At 34.2% G+C, this 16,134-nt stretch overlaps 3 protein-coding genes and 1 long non-coding RNA gene across 6 annotated transcripts; 1 reads left to right on the forward strand and 3 right to left on the reverse strand.

Moving 5' to 3' along the window:
* The first annotated feature begins 108 nt into the window (after window positions 1-108).
* On the forward strand, window positions 109-2,200 carry LOC117924004 (tetraspanin-19-like). Of its 2 annotated transcripts, XM_034842547.1 has the most exons (6): window positions 110-406; window positions 893-992; window positions 1,242-1,322; window positions 1,406-1,510; window positions 1,687-1,854; window positions 1,946-2,200. In XM_034842547.1, exons 1-6 carry the CDS (start codon window positions 237-239, stop codon window positions 1,955-1,957), a joined length of 636 nt encoding a protein of 211 aa, XP_034698438.1. In that variant the 5' UTR covers window positions 110-236; the 3' UTR covers window positions 1,958-2,200. The 2 variants fall into 2 exon arrangements, with proteins under 2 accessions (XP_034698436.1, XP_034698438.1); XM_034842545.1 differs by having other exon boundaries at window positions 109-406; window positions 1,687-2,200.
* Window positions 2,201-2,641: 441 nt separating this feature from the next.
* LOC117924324 (sphingolipid delta(4)-desaturase DES1-like) lies at window positions 2,642-4,952 on the reverse strand. Of its 2 annotated transcripts, XM_034842933.1 has the most exons (3): window positions 4,850-4,952; window positions 4,527-4,761; window positions 2,642-3,665 (listed from the first exon to the last, which is right to left on the reverse strand). In XM_034842933.1, the coding sequence occupies exons 2-3, from the start codon at window positions 4,677-4,679 to the stop codon at window positions 2,835-2,837; spliced, it is 984 nt and encodes a 327-aa protein (XP_034698824.1). In that variant the 5' UTR covers window positions 4,680-4,761; window positions 4,850-4,952; the 3' UTR covers window positions 2,642-2,834. The 2 variants fall into 2 exon arrangements, with proteins under 2 accessions (XP_034698824.1, XP_034698823.1); XM_034842932.1 differs by having other exon boundaries at window positions 4,527-4,943.
* Window positions 4,953-8,355: 3,403 nt separating this feature from the next.
* On the reverse strand, window positions 8,356-14,436 carry LOC117923872 (E3 ubiquitin-protein ligase AIRP2-like). Its single transcript, XM_034842372.1, has 5 exons — window positions 14,097-14,436; window positions 12,705-12,855; window positions 12,540-12,606; window positions 12,208-12,442; window positions 8,356-8,867 (listed from the first exon to the last, which is right to left on the reverse strand). The coding sequence occupies exons 1-5, from the start codon at window positions 14,174-14,176 to the stop codon at window positions 8,657-8,659; spliced, it is 744 nt and encodes a 247-aa protein (XP_034698263.1). The 5' UTR covers window positions 14,177-14,436; the 3' UTR covers window positions 8,356-8,656.
* On the reverse strand, window positions 9,517-12,199 carry LOC117923873. Its single transcript, XR_004652690.1, has 2 exons — window positions 10,862-12,199; window positions 9,517-10,593 (listed from the first exon to the last, which is right to left on the reverse strand). It is a non-coding gene; the product is annotated as an uncharacterized LOC117923873 (long non-coding RNA).
* Window positions 14,437-16,134: the final 1,698 nt, after the last annotated feature.

A 16,134-nucleotide genomic window follows, 5' to 3' on the forward strand; every position in this document is an offset into this window, starting at 1 on the left:
AATATTCTATTTAATTCCCAAATAAATCTTTAAAAAAATGGAAAAGGAAAAAAAGAAAAATGTAAGACATGTTAAAATTGATAAGACTGAGGCGAAGGTGCCTATCATTTTTTATAGAGAATGAAATAATAAAATAGAAATATTGCTGAATCCGGTAGAGGTAGTTTCTCTCAGCTAAGTGGCTTAGAGTTGGAGAATATCTTGGGTTTCTCAAAGGGCTTGGCAGAGAGGTGAAGATGGCAAGACTTGTAAAGAGTTTCCTGCAATCCATGTTGAAATTGGTGAATTTGGTTATGGGAATGGTTGGAGTGACCATAATTCTGTATGGCTTGTGGATGATGAGAGTTTGGCAGAGGGACATGCAGGGGTCCTCCTCTGATAGTTTTGAACCACCCCATTTTCCATGGTAAGTTCTGTTTCTGTTATTTCCCATTTCCCATTTCCCATTTCCCAAATCACAGAAAATATTGAAGGAAGCTAGTACTTGTAGTAGTAGAAGTTCCTCATTTTCATTTAGGCTGTGGTTCAGTTGGTTTTTTGTGTATCTGTATTTGGTTCTCACCTGAGTTGAAATCAGCCCTGACCTTGTAATGTTACATCCAGTCTGCACAAAGAAAAGATCCAAGACTTTCAATCCAAATCCTACAAAGTAGCTTTTAGGAAAATTGGTAACTCAATATGATATCAGAGCTTGGTTTGACAGGAGGTCCTGGTTCGAACAGACCTCTCCATAATTTACATATTTGTTTCCCCATTTGGCAGGAGGTCGAGGGTGTTAAGGAAGGATGATATAAACTTAAGCTTTTAGGAAAAGATTACTTTAGCTCTCTACTTTGTTGTTTAGATAATTGCTGATTAGTTCATTTTTGACATTTTTCCTTGTCAAATACAGGTTTATATGGGCTTCTATCATCACTGGCATCAGTTTTTGTGTGATAACATCCATAGGTCACATTGCTGCAGACACTGTAAATGGTCATTGCCTCTCTTGTGTATCCTTTTAATCAAGCATCTGCTCATTTCTTTTGATGTTTTGTAAGCCTGTATGAACAGTCCTTCATGGGGCAAACTGCTCTTATTGCCATGTGAAAAATCCACACTCTAAACCTCAACTGTCACAGGGGTCAGTCCAATTCCTAATTCAAATCATAGATCTATCACTATGAACACAAATGCATATGCATACATCCTCACCTTCTTGTTCATATTTTGAATTTATTCGATACCTTAAATCAGCACAGTATATGGTGATTCTCGTTTCGCTTCTCCTGCTGGAAACAGCGCTTGCAGCAGATATATTCCTAAATTCAGATTGGGAGAAGGTATATATAGAGAGAGATTCTCTTTTTCTTCCTTGCCAAACAACTTGTGTTGCTTGTCATGAACTGTTATTGTGCTCTATCAGGACTTACCCGAGGATCCAACAGGGAGGTTTGATGATTTCAAAGATTTTGTGAACTCAAATATTGAGATGTTCCAATGGATAGGCTTGCTGATTGTTTTAGCACAGGTACCTACCTACCTCTATGTCCAATATCCCAATACCCGGATTGAATGAAATATCAATCAAGAACTGAAATGAAACTTTTGATGATAACACAATCAACAGTCAAAATAAGATGTTGTAATGAGGATTCAAACCATTCCAAAGCTTGAATTTGCTACTGCTTATTCCTCCATCTGCAGGGCATTTCCATCTTACTGGCCATGGTGCTAAGAACTACTGAGCGAGGACAAGCATCCAACTATGACAGTGATGATGACTACACAACAGCCGGGAACCCCCTATTGAACCGGCCTGTTCAGCCACTTCCTTATGTTGCTAATGATGCCTGGACCGTGGGTCATGATAATGTAATCAGTTATTCACAGCCATATTTTACTGCCTGAGGTTTCTGAGGGAGCTTATGATTTCTCATTCAACATGTATTTTTCCCTTTCTCAGATGAAAAAGTGAGGAGATTTTGCATCAAATGTGGAAGATACAAGAAGGAAAAAACATGGGACTAATCAGTTTGGTAGTGGTGGCATCAGCTTTCCTTAGTGAGACTTCAATGTTGAAGTGGTAGTGTGCATGGGTTTCATTGTGGTTGAAGTGGAAATGGTGTAAAGATTACATAAATGGTTTAAGGACTTTTTGTTGTAGAACAAATATCAGAGACTAAAAATTTCATAATTGTCTGGGTTTGTTTTTTTTTTACTCTCTACTCTTATCACCCACTGGATTTGCAGGGCACTCACAACATCATCGTCAAAACAAGATGTCGAAATTAACTGAAACGACTTGGTTAAGAGGAACTCACTACATATATTTTTAGAGACTTCTTTCCCTCCTGTAGGGATATAGAAAAGACATCATTGTCGTAAAGTGGAATATAAATCAATTTTTAGATTATCTTAGAAATATGATCTAAATTAATTAAATAATATAATGATAGAATATAAATCAACTTTTTTTTCTTTCGTTAAAAATGCTTTAATTAAATTAAGATAATATTTTTAAAGAGATAACCTTGAAAAGAGAGAAATATTATTTAAATTAATTAAATATGGAAATATTATTTAAATCAATTAAATTGTAACTAAAAATAATCTAATTTTTAAATATTAATGGAAATGACTTGGGATATAGGCAAGATGATGAGACTATTTTAGGAAAATAAATTAGACAATGGATAGAGAGAGTCAATACTGATCCCTTCCCAATTTTACAGACAATGAGGATGACAAAAATAATATTTAATGATCTTCTCAAGAATTTTACAATCAAATATGCAAACCAACCAAGAAAGAAGGGAAAATCTGAAAGGGAGGAAAAAACAAAGGGAGAAGAGCTATTCCGTTTTCTTGGAAGTTGTTGATGGCTTTCTCTTCATCCGGCTGAAGGGTCCAATTGTGCAGCCCATAATGTACATGTATATGACCTGGCTCCAGGATTTATACGACTCTAAATCCTCGTAGTATTCTGGTGCAATCTCCTTCACCCTATAGAGCTTGTTCCCTGGGATCCTGGGGAAGTCATGGTGCTCATTGTGGTATCCCACACTCCATGTGAGAAGATTTAGGGGGCCATAGTAAGAGTATGTCTCTTGTTCAGGGTTGAAGACATAATGTTCAGAGATGAAATGACCCGCCATTGGGTGCATCCCGCCCCCAACGAAGGTGGAAAGGATCAAATAAGCAAATGACTTCCAACCCCAGAAATAGACCATGGCAGCATCGAGGGCCAATTGGGCAATCAAATTAAAGAACTCCCACACACCAGGGGGCTTCGGATTGAGAAATAGAGGCCGGAGAGCATAGAAGAAGAGTTGGAAGGTGACCCAGATTGATTTTGTTAGGGCATTTCTCACGAGCAGGGCTTCAATTTGGCTGGGGACGTCCATGTCCATGCCATCCACTCCCTGATAACGATGGTGCTCAAGGTGGTACTTTTGGAAGGTGACAGACATGGGCACACCAATTGGGAGATTAGCAAAAATCCCGAGCCAGCGGTTGTAGACTGGAGTAGAGAAGGCAAGGTTGTGACTCAGCTCATGAATGGCTAAGAAGAGGTTATGATTTAGAAACGAGCCAAAGAAGTATGCCACTGTCAATATCTTCAGCCAGCCTGCATCATGGAGGACAGTAGCAGTCCCCAGCTGAAGCAAAACCACCCCAGCAACCTGCAAGCCCACAATTTCAATAGTATGAACCAAAGACATCTTAATTGCAGAATATTCATTGTAATAGCAATTAAACAATAAGCCAGTCACAAAACCAGTCAGACATCTGCATAACAAACATATTTTCTAGAGTTCCAAACAGGGAAATACAGTGACAAAACTACTGAACTCTCAATTGAAGTCTTTATTCAAGAAAACTAGGCATTTGTATTTTTTTTTTTCCGAGAACTTTCTAAAACCTTCAGAATTTGTGAAACTGAAATTCTCTCTAAATTTATCTAGAATTTCTAGACATATTAATTACTTCAAAACACCACCTCTTCCAGTCAAAATAATCAATGTGTAATTGAATCCATAAAGGAACAGCTGGATTCTAACGATAACAAAAAGGGGGGAAAAAGTCGGATTTGGAAGATGTAAGTTCAAAATTCATACATCGCAATGCTGAAACGAGAGGAGGGGGGGAGGTGCAAGCATGAAACACGATAAAGATTCAAAAACTAGAACAACAATGACAAAAGCTTAAATCACAAGAAATTGGGATCAGATACACAGGAATCACTTTCCGCCAACACACAATTAGCAAAAACAAAACAGCAATGCGGAGTCGAAATCCTATCGCAGCTTATTTCTGCATCATCCAGCGATAAATCGTATCATATAAACCAGCATTTGCAGATCCGAAAGAGTGGATATAAAGAAAGAACAACACAAATAAACCAATCTCTGCATACAACTCCACCAAGGCCGATGCAACAAACATAAAAGCACTTTTTCAAGAACGAGAACGATGGATTGAACCACATTTAGCCAGATCTGAAAGAAAAAAAAAATAAAAAGAAAAAAATAAAAAATAAAAACCTTGAGGAAAGCGAAAGGGTCAGGGCCGAAGAGGTCTTTGATTTGAGGGTACTGAGAGAGTATCTGGCGGCGTCGGGAGGCGTGAGGCTCGTCTGTGTACGACCAGAAGAAGTCGTTTGCCATCACTCCCTCCTCTCTCTCTTCCCCTCCCATCCCCAGTCCGTCCTCTTCCTTCCTCTCTCGATTTCCTTCCTCTTTTCTTGTGTTGTCTCCCTACGGCCTCAGATTCTAGTACCTGCGAAACTAAACCAATAATGTAGGGTTTAAAAGGGAATGGCCAATATTAGAAATGTAGAGAGAGAGGGATGGAGATTTGGAAGGACCCTGTTGGGTACGGCGTTGGTGGACGTGGGCGTGGAGGCCTCGTCTCGCGTCCCTTCTCATTGGCGTTCGAAAGAGCAATGATAAGATTGCCGTTTGTGGCGGAAGCGGTGCTGCCAGCTTGCTCCCATGTGCCTCCCTCATTTTTTTCAAATTATAAAATCAAAAAAATATGTTTTAAATTTTTTTCACCGTTGAAGTTTGAACCCCTTCCTAATTCCACACCAAATATCTGAATCGCAATTTAAAATATCTTTAGGGCTGACGTTTTTGAAACTTTTGTTTGAACATTATTTGAAATACTTCAGCCATTTTCAATTATCAAATTTATTTAGGAATTCAAAATTTAAAACAATTTATTTTAAATTTATTTATTAAAAAAATATTGTATACTAGTGAAAATAATTTTTTTAAAAATAAATTTTATAAAGTAATCTCATTTTCAAAATAATTTTCAAACTAGTGCATCTTGTCCATGCGTATTATCCATATCATAAAAAAATCTTATTTGGTAACTATGATTTTAATTTTTTTTAAAATAGTCACCAAACGGTTAAAATTGTTAAGATTAGATTTAAAGCACTAATGACGTATTAGGGTTTTGTATTTCTAAAAATTTCAAAAACATATAGTAGTTACACGATTTTGTGACAAAAAAAAATGCGTGGATGCCCAAGTGGCTGAGATATATTAGTTTGAAAATTATTTTGATAAAGGTTAAAACTTTGTTTGGGAATTGCTTTTTATAATAATTTTTTGTTATCTACAACAAAAAAAAACATAGAAAAAAAAAACTGTTAAAAAAATTAGAATAATATAATCTAATGTAATCGTCCGAGAGGGAGGTGAATAAGGTGATGATCTCTTTTTGTAAATTTAAATTATATGAGTGCAAGAGACAATTATATGCAAATATATAATAAAACAATATAAAAACATTTGCATATAAAGTAAAAAAGTAGGGAAGAGATAATGCAAATACAAGATTTTATAGTGGTTTGACGCAGCCCGGCCTACATCCATTCTCCTTTAGCTTCAATCCCAAGTTTGAGGTTTCACTAATTCAAGGGTTCCAAACCAATCCTTCAAGCAATACAATTAAATTATGGTTTCAATCTACCCTCTTAGACTTTTGGCTATAAGCACCTTTTATACTTCTCAAAAGATATCTCACTCTTGAACAACCCTTCAATTGATACTCCACACTTGAGAATCCCTAAGTAATATCTCACACTTACACTTTTCTTCACAAAGTTTACAAATGATTTCACAAAATCCTAGTACAAAACTTTAGACTCAAATGATACAAGAAAACTAAAATTGAATGGTGCACTAATGATATGCAAGTTTTAAAATAATAGTGCACTAAAAAACACTCTCCCAAGGCTTAAATATATTCAAAAAAGGTTTAGGAATGTTAATTTCATGAAACAATGAAGATTGAAACCTTTTTATAGAGGAAAAATGTCAAACTAGCCATTAGAGGTTCGACCAGTTAACTAGCCGTTAGCATTTCATGCTTGGTAGGTGACCGTTGGATCTCAACTGTCCCTTGATCGGACCTTGACCAGTTGAGGTGGGGGTCAACCGATTGAGGTTCAACCTTGATCGGTTGAACAACCATTCTGGAAGAGAGAAAATGTTTTTTTTTGCACCCTTCAACCGGTTGAGTTGGGGATCGACAGGTTCCTCATCTAGTTCAACTGGTTGAGCCGTGTTTGATTCAACAACCAGCTTTTCCAACTTAAAACCTTTTAAACAAGTTTGAAAAATATTTAATAAAAGGTTTTAGTTGAAAACATGAAATCATCCAATTTTAAAGGATTTAAAAATGAAAAAACTTTTAAATGATTTTGGTGAATAAGTAAATAATGTAATGCATGAAAAATCTAGTACATCAATAACCTTACAAAGAGATCTTATAAAGCTTGGGTCTTGAAAAACACTTCTCTTTGAGATCTTTTTCTTCTTCATGATTCCTTTTTTACTTGATTTGTTTTTGTGATTGCCACTTTGGAAATTGTCTTGTCTAATCATACTTGAAATATAATCATTAGTTTTAAACCTTATTTTGTTATTATCAAAATTGAAATTAAACAAACATTGGTTTCACAAAAACTATTTCTGTTTTATGTTTTCTATTTTTAAGAACAAAAAACTAGGCGTTTTTAGAGAACATCTTTTACTTGTTTTATATTATTTTCATTTGTTTTCTAAAAGTTGTTTTAAGAAATAATTATACAAATGTATAGAATGATTAAAAAAAATATTAGATATACAATTTATTTTTAAAACATATTTAAAAATATTAAAAACAGACTAAAAACATTTCAGGTTTCCAAACAGTTTTTTGTATTACAAAAATTAAAGAACAATTTTTAAAATCTATTCTTAAAAACCAATTCTTATAATTGTTTTCAAAAATAGTTACCAAACATACCCTTATTTTATAAATAAAAAAAATCAAATATATTATTTTTGTTTAAAACTCACAAAAGTCTTACTCAAAATGCTTTGCAAAAACTAAGTAAAAACACCTTTAATTTCATTTTAATATAAAAATTAACCCATTTTCAAAAATAAAATAAAATAAAATTCATAAGTGAAAAAAAAATCTATTTTTTGTCCCAAACAAGGACTTGACACTGTCATTTGGTTAACTTCTCAAGCCTCAACCCAAACAAAAAACTTGGTAGCTTGGGGCGCAATGATTTCAACTCTTGGTTTTAGCCATATGACCAATCCAAAATTATAAACTTCAAGACATGATATTAATACTATTATAAATGTTTATTAAATGTGGAATAAATTTTATATAAATAAAAATTGTGCTTCTAAATTTTCCAAAACCAATTCACTTGTCATAAAATATTTGCTAAACATAACATTGATTTTCATATAAGCTAAAATATAAGATTCTCATGAAAAAAATAAAAAATAAAAATCTCTCTTTTTGAAGCATAAATAAAAGCAACACCAAACATAATAATTTACAAGTCTAAAAAAATAAAAACATATATTTATATAATTATTTCTTAAAACACCCTTTTAAAAACAAAAAAAAAAATAGTCATAAAATATTTTCTAATTTTAAGAACTAAAAACAAAAAACAATTTTTAATTACCAGACATGTTTTTTAAATTTTTTATTCAAAAAAATAGAAAACTTCAAAAAAAAAAATGATTTCCACCCTAAAGATTCATTTTGGTACAATTCTCCATTATTTCCAAGAAATAAAAAACAATTTTAAAATTATTTTCCATATGATAAATGCTTTTAACATTATACAAAAACCGATAGCAAATATCTTAAATTTATTCTTAAAAATAAATAATTTTTAAGAAACTTCTATCAAAAGTTTATTCTAAAAAATCAGAAAACTGTTTTCAAAAATAATTTCCAAACAAAGCCAACCATTTATCACTGAAACCATCTGGTAAATGGTCTCATTTTCTTACATGGTAGCTTCAACTAGGAAGCAACCCGCCTGCTGCAGAGAAAAGGGGCTTTCTTTCGAAGCTTGGAGAGACATTTCATGGGCAAACTTTCAAACTGTACAAACATGTACAAATTCTCTTACAATTCATAAACCTTCTAAATAGACCACTACCTTCACCTCCCTGCCCACAATAACTCAGGCCTTTGCTTCTTCCTTCTCAGAAGCGGGAAGAAAGCAGAACAGTTGTAACTAAATCTAGATCGACCGAGCCAATCAATCTCGGTCCTTATGTAAAATTAAAGCAGACAGAGAACTACAGACTCATTGAAAAACACATGAGACAGTGGGCTCAGGCTGTGTACTAATCAACTATCTTAGATGAGAATCATACTGGTCAAAAAGGGAATCAGGAATGATCAGAGGCAACTTGTCTATGTACATGAAAAGCCTTCTGAGATTCTCCCTAGTGACTGTAACCATGTCGATTATGTCCCTGCTGTCTGTGAATACCCAGAGATCACCAGAATTCACTCTCTTAAGACTGTCACGACAGAAGGGGCACGACTGTGATCTCGATCGCCTGCAATGCATTGCATCAAATTCTTACTAACCCCATAGAAAAAATTAAGACCAACAAAACATGAAATAGCTAGCAAACCAAGGGCTTGAGAAAGGGCATGTTATCGCCTATAGCTGGAAACAAGCATGAGCACATCGACCTAATATGTTAAAAGCTAGGGGAAATAATTATGCAAATGGTTAAAAGCAGGGAATGAAAACAAGGGAAATGGAATGGCTTAGAATTTTCTGTAGTGTTTTATGTACCCATTAGCCTGCAACAATTTTGAATTATAGAAATGACCAGAGAGTATCATTTTTTTACTCTCCAAATATCAACTACTAGACCATATACCAGATCCCGATGTCATTTGAAAACCAACTCTATCCTATTGGAAGTCATCATGTTGAAATATCTGATGTGAGCAATTATTTAGTGACACTACAAAACTTCAATGGTAAATCATATGTATCGAGTTTTTCTGACCGAATTCAACTTGTGTAGGATTCAGAATATTGTATTGGTATCATCTCTCTAAAATGTGGCATATATCTAATCCACTTGACATTAAAAGAAATAGAACAGCTATGATATTCTATGGAGGCTTTTGTGATAAAAATGACAGGTTGAGAAACATTAATCTTCATGTTTGACCTCAGTATTAATTTTCAATGAGCAAAGAAAAATTAATATACACAAAAACAGAACAGATCCCTCCAAACACACAAAATTGAGTACAATAGGGATAATACGAATGCCAAAGAACCGAATAAGAGAGGTATCCGGTTTCTACAGAATTCATCCCCAATTTACTAAATATCCCTTGGCATGCTACTACCCGAAAAGGGAAAAAACCACATAAAAAACGAGGAATTTTTACTGGTATAATGGAAGCAATTTAAGTATATTTTTGGAATAAATATGATAATCAACATTGCAATCCAACATCAAAATATGGGCACTATCATGTCACACTATGGAATCCTCTGCAATACAACATTTATAAATAATATTAATATATTAACTTTCAGAGTTCCTTCTTCCAACTAGCAAAGTGGGTCTGTTGTTGGGTTAACATGGAATTATGCCTTCACAAGCAAAGAGGTGTGATGAAATAGATTCATTACTTTGATTTAATCCATTCAAAATATGAAATAGCTGTCATATTGTTCAAGTCAATGACAGTTGTGAAAATAACTTAAACAACACATGGAAGTGAACAAATTTTTTTTGCATTCTCAAGGGAGTGTTCATCCTCAACCAGTTTTTTTCCCCTCCTATTGACCTAGCTTCAGATCTAACAACTAGTCCCAATGACACATCCAATTCTTCTAATTCTCACCTACCTTAAACTTCCAGGAATTGCCCTGAGTTGAAGGATGCAGAAGTACTACTAATAGATGATACAAACATGCCTACCATATGGTAAACATAACATTCATTTCCAACTTAATCAGAAACAAAATCCACCATTTAGAGACAGATGGACAACAAACCTACAGATTGGAAAACTCACATTCAACTAACATTAGGTCCTCTAACAAGATTTCATCCTTCTGTAACCCTCATGTTACAAGCTCTATCATAGAATCCAGATCCCAAAAGACTGCAAATCAGGATTCAATTTGAACATAAACAACAAAAATTCCATCTGATGAAGAACCACAACACAGTCCAAACTCCATAAGGAAAATTCTCAAGAGCTCATGTCCCCAAACCTCTGCCAGTCCCAAACAGGGCAATGTTTCTATTAGAACTCCAGTTCTGATCAGTCATATGTATAATCTACAGTCACCTCCTTTCAAAATCACAGAAACAACCTATGCCCTCACACATGTAATTCACAAAATAGATGGGATTCCTCCCCCCCTTCCCCCCCCAACTTTTGACACTATTGCCTTTTCAAGAAGCATATCTTGAAACCTAATAGTATGAGGTACAAGCAAAAAGAACAAAGGTAAAATATGCAAATGGATTAAGCAAACCGAAAAATATAATAATAAACATGTTTGGACCTATTAGAACTCCAGTTCTGATCAGTCATATGTATAATCTACAGTCACCTCCTTTCAAAATCACGGAAACAACCTATGCCCTCACACATGTAATTCACAAAATAGATGGGATTTCCCCCCCAACTTTTGACACTAATGTCTTTTCAAGAAGCATATCCTGAAAACTAATAGTATGAGGTACAAGCAAAAAGAACACAGGTAAAATATGCAAATGGATTAAGCAAACCGAAAAATATAATAATAAACATGTTTGGACCTCCCAATCCGGAGAAACCCTAGCCAAAGCTTTAGATGCCAAATAGGGTTAAATAAGAGAAAATTGGGGGGAGGTTTCAGTGTGGCAGAAAAAGGGGGGAAGACGAATAAAATTTTTATCCAACTTCAATAAGCTGGAAGTGGCTTTAGATGTTTTTAGCTCCAAAGCCAGTAAAACTTAAATTTAAATTAATGGTAAATATCCATATTTTTCCTTTAATTATGTTTCTATGGACTAGGGGCTTAGAACCTCAGGGTTGTCAAAACCACTGGGGCAATAATCTGAACCTGCAGCTAGAGAATCGTTATTTCAGTAGTCAGAAACGCAAACTTTAATATCAATAAAAGAAACCAAAAAACTAAAGGGTTCATTACCTATTATACTTCGAATATCAGTTTAAAAGACTTATGCATCTGAATCAATCTTTCACTTAATGAATACAGCTAGCAAACCAATAATCCATGATTCACACTACAAAATTTGCAAAGATGGTACTCTGGATGTCAGTAAAGAGAACATAGAGATCATAGTCTGTATTGTCAGCTTGGTCAAGTGTTTCAAATGTTTTGCAGCAACACTATTTTGTCTTCTAACGTCTTCATTACATCCTTTAGGGCTCATCAACAAAATGTCTCATAAAAGAGTTCCAAACACCCAGAGAAGGGTTAGGCTTTGAATGCTATATTTAAGGGAATGCAAGATCATAAAAACACTCCCTCAGCATACTGAACTATTGTGCTAATGTGATCAATTGGTCCATTCCTGAACTGGAACAAAGTTATGAGAGGAGACTGTGCTAATGTGGAACATAGTGATGGGAGATGTGTCAATTGTTCTATTCATCAATGACGCACATGGAGATGTCTTTCTTTTGAATTCCTAAATCAAGCAACTACAAGGCCGGTTTCTGAACCAAGAGGAATGTGTTTACCTTGAGGAATTTATTGATGAATTTGAAACCACCATAGCCTCAGGCTTAGTTCATAATCCCATCACTCATCCAGGGAAGAGAAAAAGAGGGAGAGTGGTGGAGGTGTGTGCGTGCATGAGAGAGAGAGAGGGAGAGAGGGAGAGAGAGGAATAGGCATACCATTCTCGGTAGCATTTCAAGCACATGGCATGGTTGCAATTGGGCAAAACAATCTTACTATTCATCTCCATGCAAATACCACACTCTTCTTCTCGTTCAATGTCCACGTCTGAATATTGCTTATGTTCCTCATCATCTCTTCTTCTGTACCTTTCCATGCACACTGCCTTTTGCTTCTTATCTTCTGTATCGGTAAGACCTCTTTCTAGTTGCAGTAAAGAGGGATAAATTACAGCTGGACACAGTATGAATTGGATCATTAATAAACAGATACTAGAGCCTAAGAGAATCACCATGATCGTGGGTTCTAATTCAAAGAAATAAGAGATTACCATAAAACTCTCTAATACTTGCTTTTCTTTCATGAGTGGACATGGTCGTCGTGCCATCCACATAAACCTATACCATAAGGAATCCCCAAGGTCAGCCACATTCTTGATTGATGAAGAAATCAACAAGGTAGGAGTGAAATACATGGAAGTCAACAAAAATTTAACCTTGTAAATTAGGATCCTTAATAGTCCAAGAGTACCAGCAAGGTGGCAGTCAGTCCATTGCACTAGGAAAAGAAACAGGTGTGCAGCTGGACTGTATGACATTCTCATCTGCAGGCAGGCACCATCATACTCCCTAGGGAAATCCGATGCCCTGCACCACACATTGCAAGATAAGAATACAAACAGAAGCATGAAGGAACAACCACCAAAATAAATTACATTTAAAACTAACAAAATTATAAGAACCAGACTATATAAAAACTCCCATGGTTTTTATTAGTTAACAATTTATCAAATAAAACATATGCTTGCTCCAAAGCAAGGGCAGTAGCAAAGAAACCCCATGACTCCGGACAAGTCACAAAAAATCTTTTAACTAGCAAAATCTTAAAGAGTGAGGATACACTGGCACCATATTGTGAGCCAAAAAATCAATGTGACACACAATCCTCCCAATGCTGCCAATAACAGCATGTAGAAAGACAATTGGGGAAACAACAATCCAGCCGGCTCAACAGCTATACTGGTCCCGCAATGGCTTGCAAATTCAAAACAGCTACCCCACCTAAAAAAAAAGGCTAGGTGGGATTCTACCCTCCATAAGGGTCCGCTATAAAATGTAGCACTTTTTTATGAAGAAAATGAAAACCCCAGTGCTTAGGAGCTCCAGTAAAAAGAAAAAGGAAGGGACGAGGTGGAACCCATTTCCCTATTGAACCCAGGAGACGGCAGTCAACTCATCCCGATTCAAGTGAACAGGTAGAAATTTGCAGGAGAAAAATGTGGAAAGATATGCTCAGTATACGTATATTTACTAATTCACTAGTCATCTTCGCCGCCGAGTGATAAACATGATATTGACATGAAGTAAGAACAACTCAACGAAGTTGAGTAAACTAAGACGGACGGACGAGATACAAAGGAGACAAAAATATACCTACATCATAAACAGGAACACAAACATTTTTACATCCCTCCTTAGGAAGAACTGCATAAAATCACTCTCTCTTGCAGGAAAAAGAACAACTTAAAAAGGAAAGGCATTAAAAACTAAGAAAACTGTGTCAGATTGCGTAATTAAAACAATAACCAAAAAACCCTCAGAAGGCCACGAGCAGCTAAGCCCAAAAAAGGGAAAATAAAAATTGGCAAGAAAAAAATTAAACAAATTTTATTGAACAAAGCAGAAAATTATACAAATTTTTGGCGATAATCTTTATAACATTCGCTTTCTTTATCCATCCAACAAAAAAAAAATTAAACAAATTTTGTCAAACAAAGCAGAAAGGTGAATGCTTTGGACTGTAGCAGTGATCTTCAACCACAGCCTAGGAAAAAAAAGTGAAAAAAAAACAAAGAACAAAATGAACAGAAAACTATCTGGACACATACAGAGTATTGGCGTGCTGAAGATCGGCTTCAAGCACTTTGAGAGAATCCTTGAAAGATTTTCGCATGGAAGCTATGTACATCTCCCCCCACGGTCTCTCTCTATATCTCCCCAAACTTTCTCAAGAAACAATCACAAAACGAAACACACGACCACCACCATCAATCGATCGCCCCACTTCAAACAAGAAAACCCTAATTCACCGCCCCAAAACCCTCGCTTTCTCTCTCTCCAAGGAGTGGGTTTGGTCCGAGTGCTGTTATTCTATCTGTTCTTGAAAGCGAAGCCGAGAGCGAAAATAAGGACCGAGGTGGTGTGAGAGCGTCAATCATCGCCACGTGTACGGAGAAGGGTGTCACGTAGGCGTCAAAAACAATTAAAATTTTAAAAATAATAAAAATAAAGGCGTCAATGGGAATTAGCACAGACCCTCCAAATTCAGCCCCTGACGCCCTTATCCACTCTCTCTCTCTATATCCCTCTCTTGTCTCCCACTTCTCTATTGCCCTTTCGGTAGCTTTCCCTCTACGCAGTGATGATGGTTACCTATTCCATCTTTCTCTTTTCCCCTTCAGCTTTATATATATTCACGAAATTGCCCTCTTCTGCTTTCTCTCTTCTCTGTTTTATCCTTCTGAGAAAATCGATCTGTAGTGATTTTTTAATATTTTTACCTTATTCATATTTTATGCTGATGATTTCTAAATAAGATTCATGGTTTTGGATATGATTTGGATAGACAATTTTCTCAAGAAAATATGGTAAAATATTTAAATTATTTAATTTAATTTAATTTATTACAAAAATTTTAAAAATAAAAATAAAAATTATAAATTTTGTAAAATCTACACAAAATTATATAATATAAAAATAGGTAAATTTGGAAAAATGTGTTAGAAAAAAATTATAAAAGAAAGTAAAAAAAATAGAGTAAAAAATAAAATATAAAGTTTTTTAAGGTCATTTTTATACTTCAAAAGTAAAAAATAAAAATGGTTTTAAAATATATAAATTTTGAATTAATTTTAATTATATTTATGATATGTTTGATAATCGAAAACTATTATTTGATATTTTATATAATAAATTCTGTTTTGTAAATCTAAAATATTTTTAATCTATTTTTAATATTTAAAAATGTGTTTTATAAATAAAATTTTTATCTATTATTTTATTTTTAATAATTTTATATATTTATATAATTATTTTTTAAAATAATCATAAAATCATATTTTATATTTTAAGAATAAAAATTAAAAAATAATTTTTTTATTATCAAATATATATATATATATTCAAAAAACAGGTAAATGTTGTCAAAAACAATTACCAACACAATCGCTTTAACTTTCTTTCATAGTGAAATCAAATATGGAAAATCATTTTCCTTTGAACATTGTTTTTTTTCTCGAGAAGCAAACATAGGAGAATGTTATCTCGTGACATGTTACTATTGTGTTGCAACTTGCAGGTAAGTGTGAAAGCAACATTGAATGCCTCCAAAGTCCAAAAAACCACAGACGCGCCCACGGGATTATTAAAAAAGTCGGAGTTTCCACCTTCCCTCAAAAGGTGGGTGGCTATTCTTTATTTTAAGGAAATGTTTGAGAATCAAACTTTTCTTTTTCAATTTTTTTTTTTAAATTAATTTCCTTTTAAAGTCTAGGTGGCATCGTTATCACTCCATCTAAATGCATGTTTGGATTTTGAAGACCCTCCCATCCAACAAGTTGTTCTTACAAATTATTGACTATTGTTAGTATTATTTTTTGAGTAGATGAAAGTATGAAAAGAGAAAAAACAAAAGTAAAAAAGAATACAAAAATAATAATCGAGTAAATAATTAAAAGAAGTTAAAGTATATTTGACGATGATTTATCAGAATCATTATTAAATATATTTTTAAACGAAATAAAATATCAAAAAATAATTGAACAGCTATGATTAATAAAAAAATTATTTTATAATCTAATTTCTTATTTTAACTTTTTCAAATATGTTATGACAATTAAAATTGTGGATGATGTTATAAATTAAGAT

Source organism: Vitis riparia, chromosome 10 (assembly GCF_004353265.1).
Source record: "Vitis riparia cultivar Riparia Gloire de Montpellier isolate 1030 chromosome 10, EGFV_Vit.rip_1.0, whole genome shotgun sequence".
NCBI classification, from domain to species: Eukaryota; Viridiplantae; Streptophyta; class Magnoliopsida; order Vitales; family Vitaceae; genus Vitis; species Vitis riparia.

Excerpts from the sequence above, each read along its gene's own strand:
- LOC117924324 (XM_034842933.1), bottom strand. The coding sequence starts at position 4,679 with ATGGGAGGGGAAGAGAGAGAGGAGGGAGTGATGGCAAACGACTTCTTC. Across the intron at positions 3,666-4,526 it reads ACCCTTTCGCTTTCCTCAAG|GTTGCTGGGGTGGTTTTGCT; the intron begins GTTTTTATTTTT and ends GTGGGCTTGCAG.
- LOC117923872 (XM_034842372.1), bottom strand. The coding sequence starts at position 14,176 with ATGTACATAGCTTCCATGCGAAAATCTTTCAAGGATTCTCTCAAAGTG. Across the intron at positions 12,856-14,096 it reads CTTCAGCACGCCAATACTCT|GGCATCGGATTTCCCTAGGG; the intron begins GTATGTGTCCAG and ends TGTGTGGTGCAG. Across the intron at positions 12,607-12,704 it reads TAAGGATCCTAATTTACAAG|GTTTATGTGGATGGCACGAC; the intron begins GTTAAATTTTTG and ends CTTATGGTATAG.
- LOC117924004 (XM_034842545.1), top strand. The coding sequence starts at position 237 with ATGGCAAGACTTGTAAAGAGTTTCCTGCAATCCATGTTGAAATTGGTG. Across the intron at positions 993-1,241 it reads ATGGTCATTGCCTCTCTTGT|TATATGGTGATTCTCGTTTC; the intron begins GTATCCTTTTAA and ends AAATCAGCACAG. Across the intron at positions 1,323-1,405 it reads TAAATTCAGATTGGGAGAAG|GACTTACCCGAGGATCCAAC; the intron begins GTATATATAGAG and ends GTGCTCTATCAG.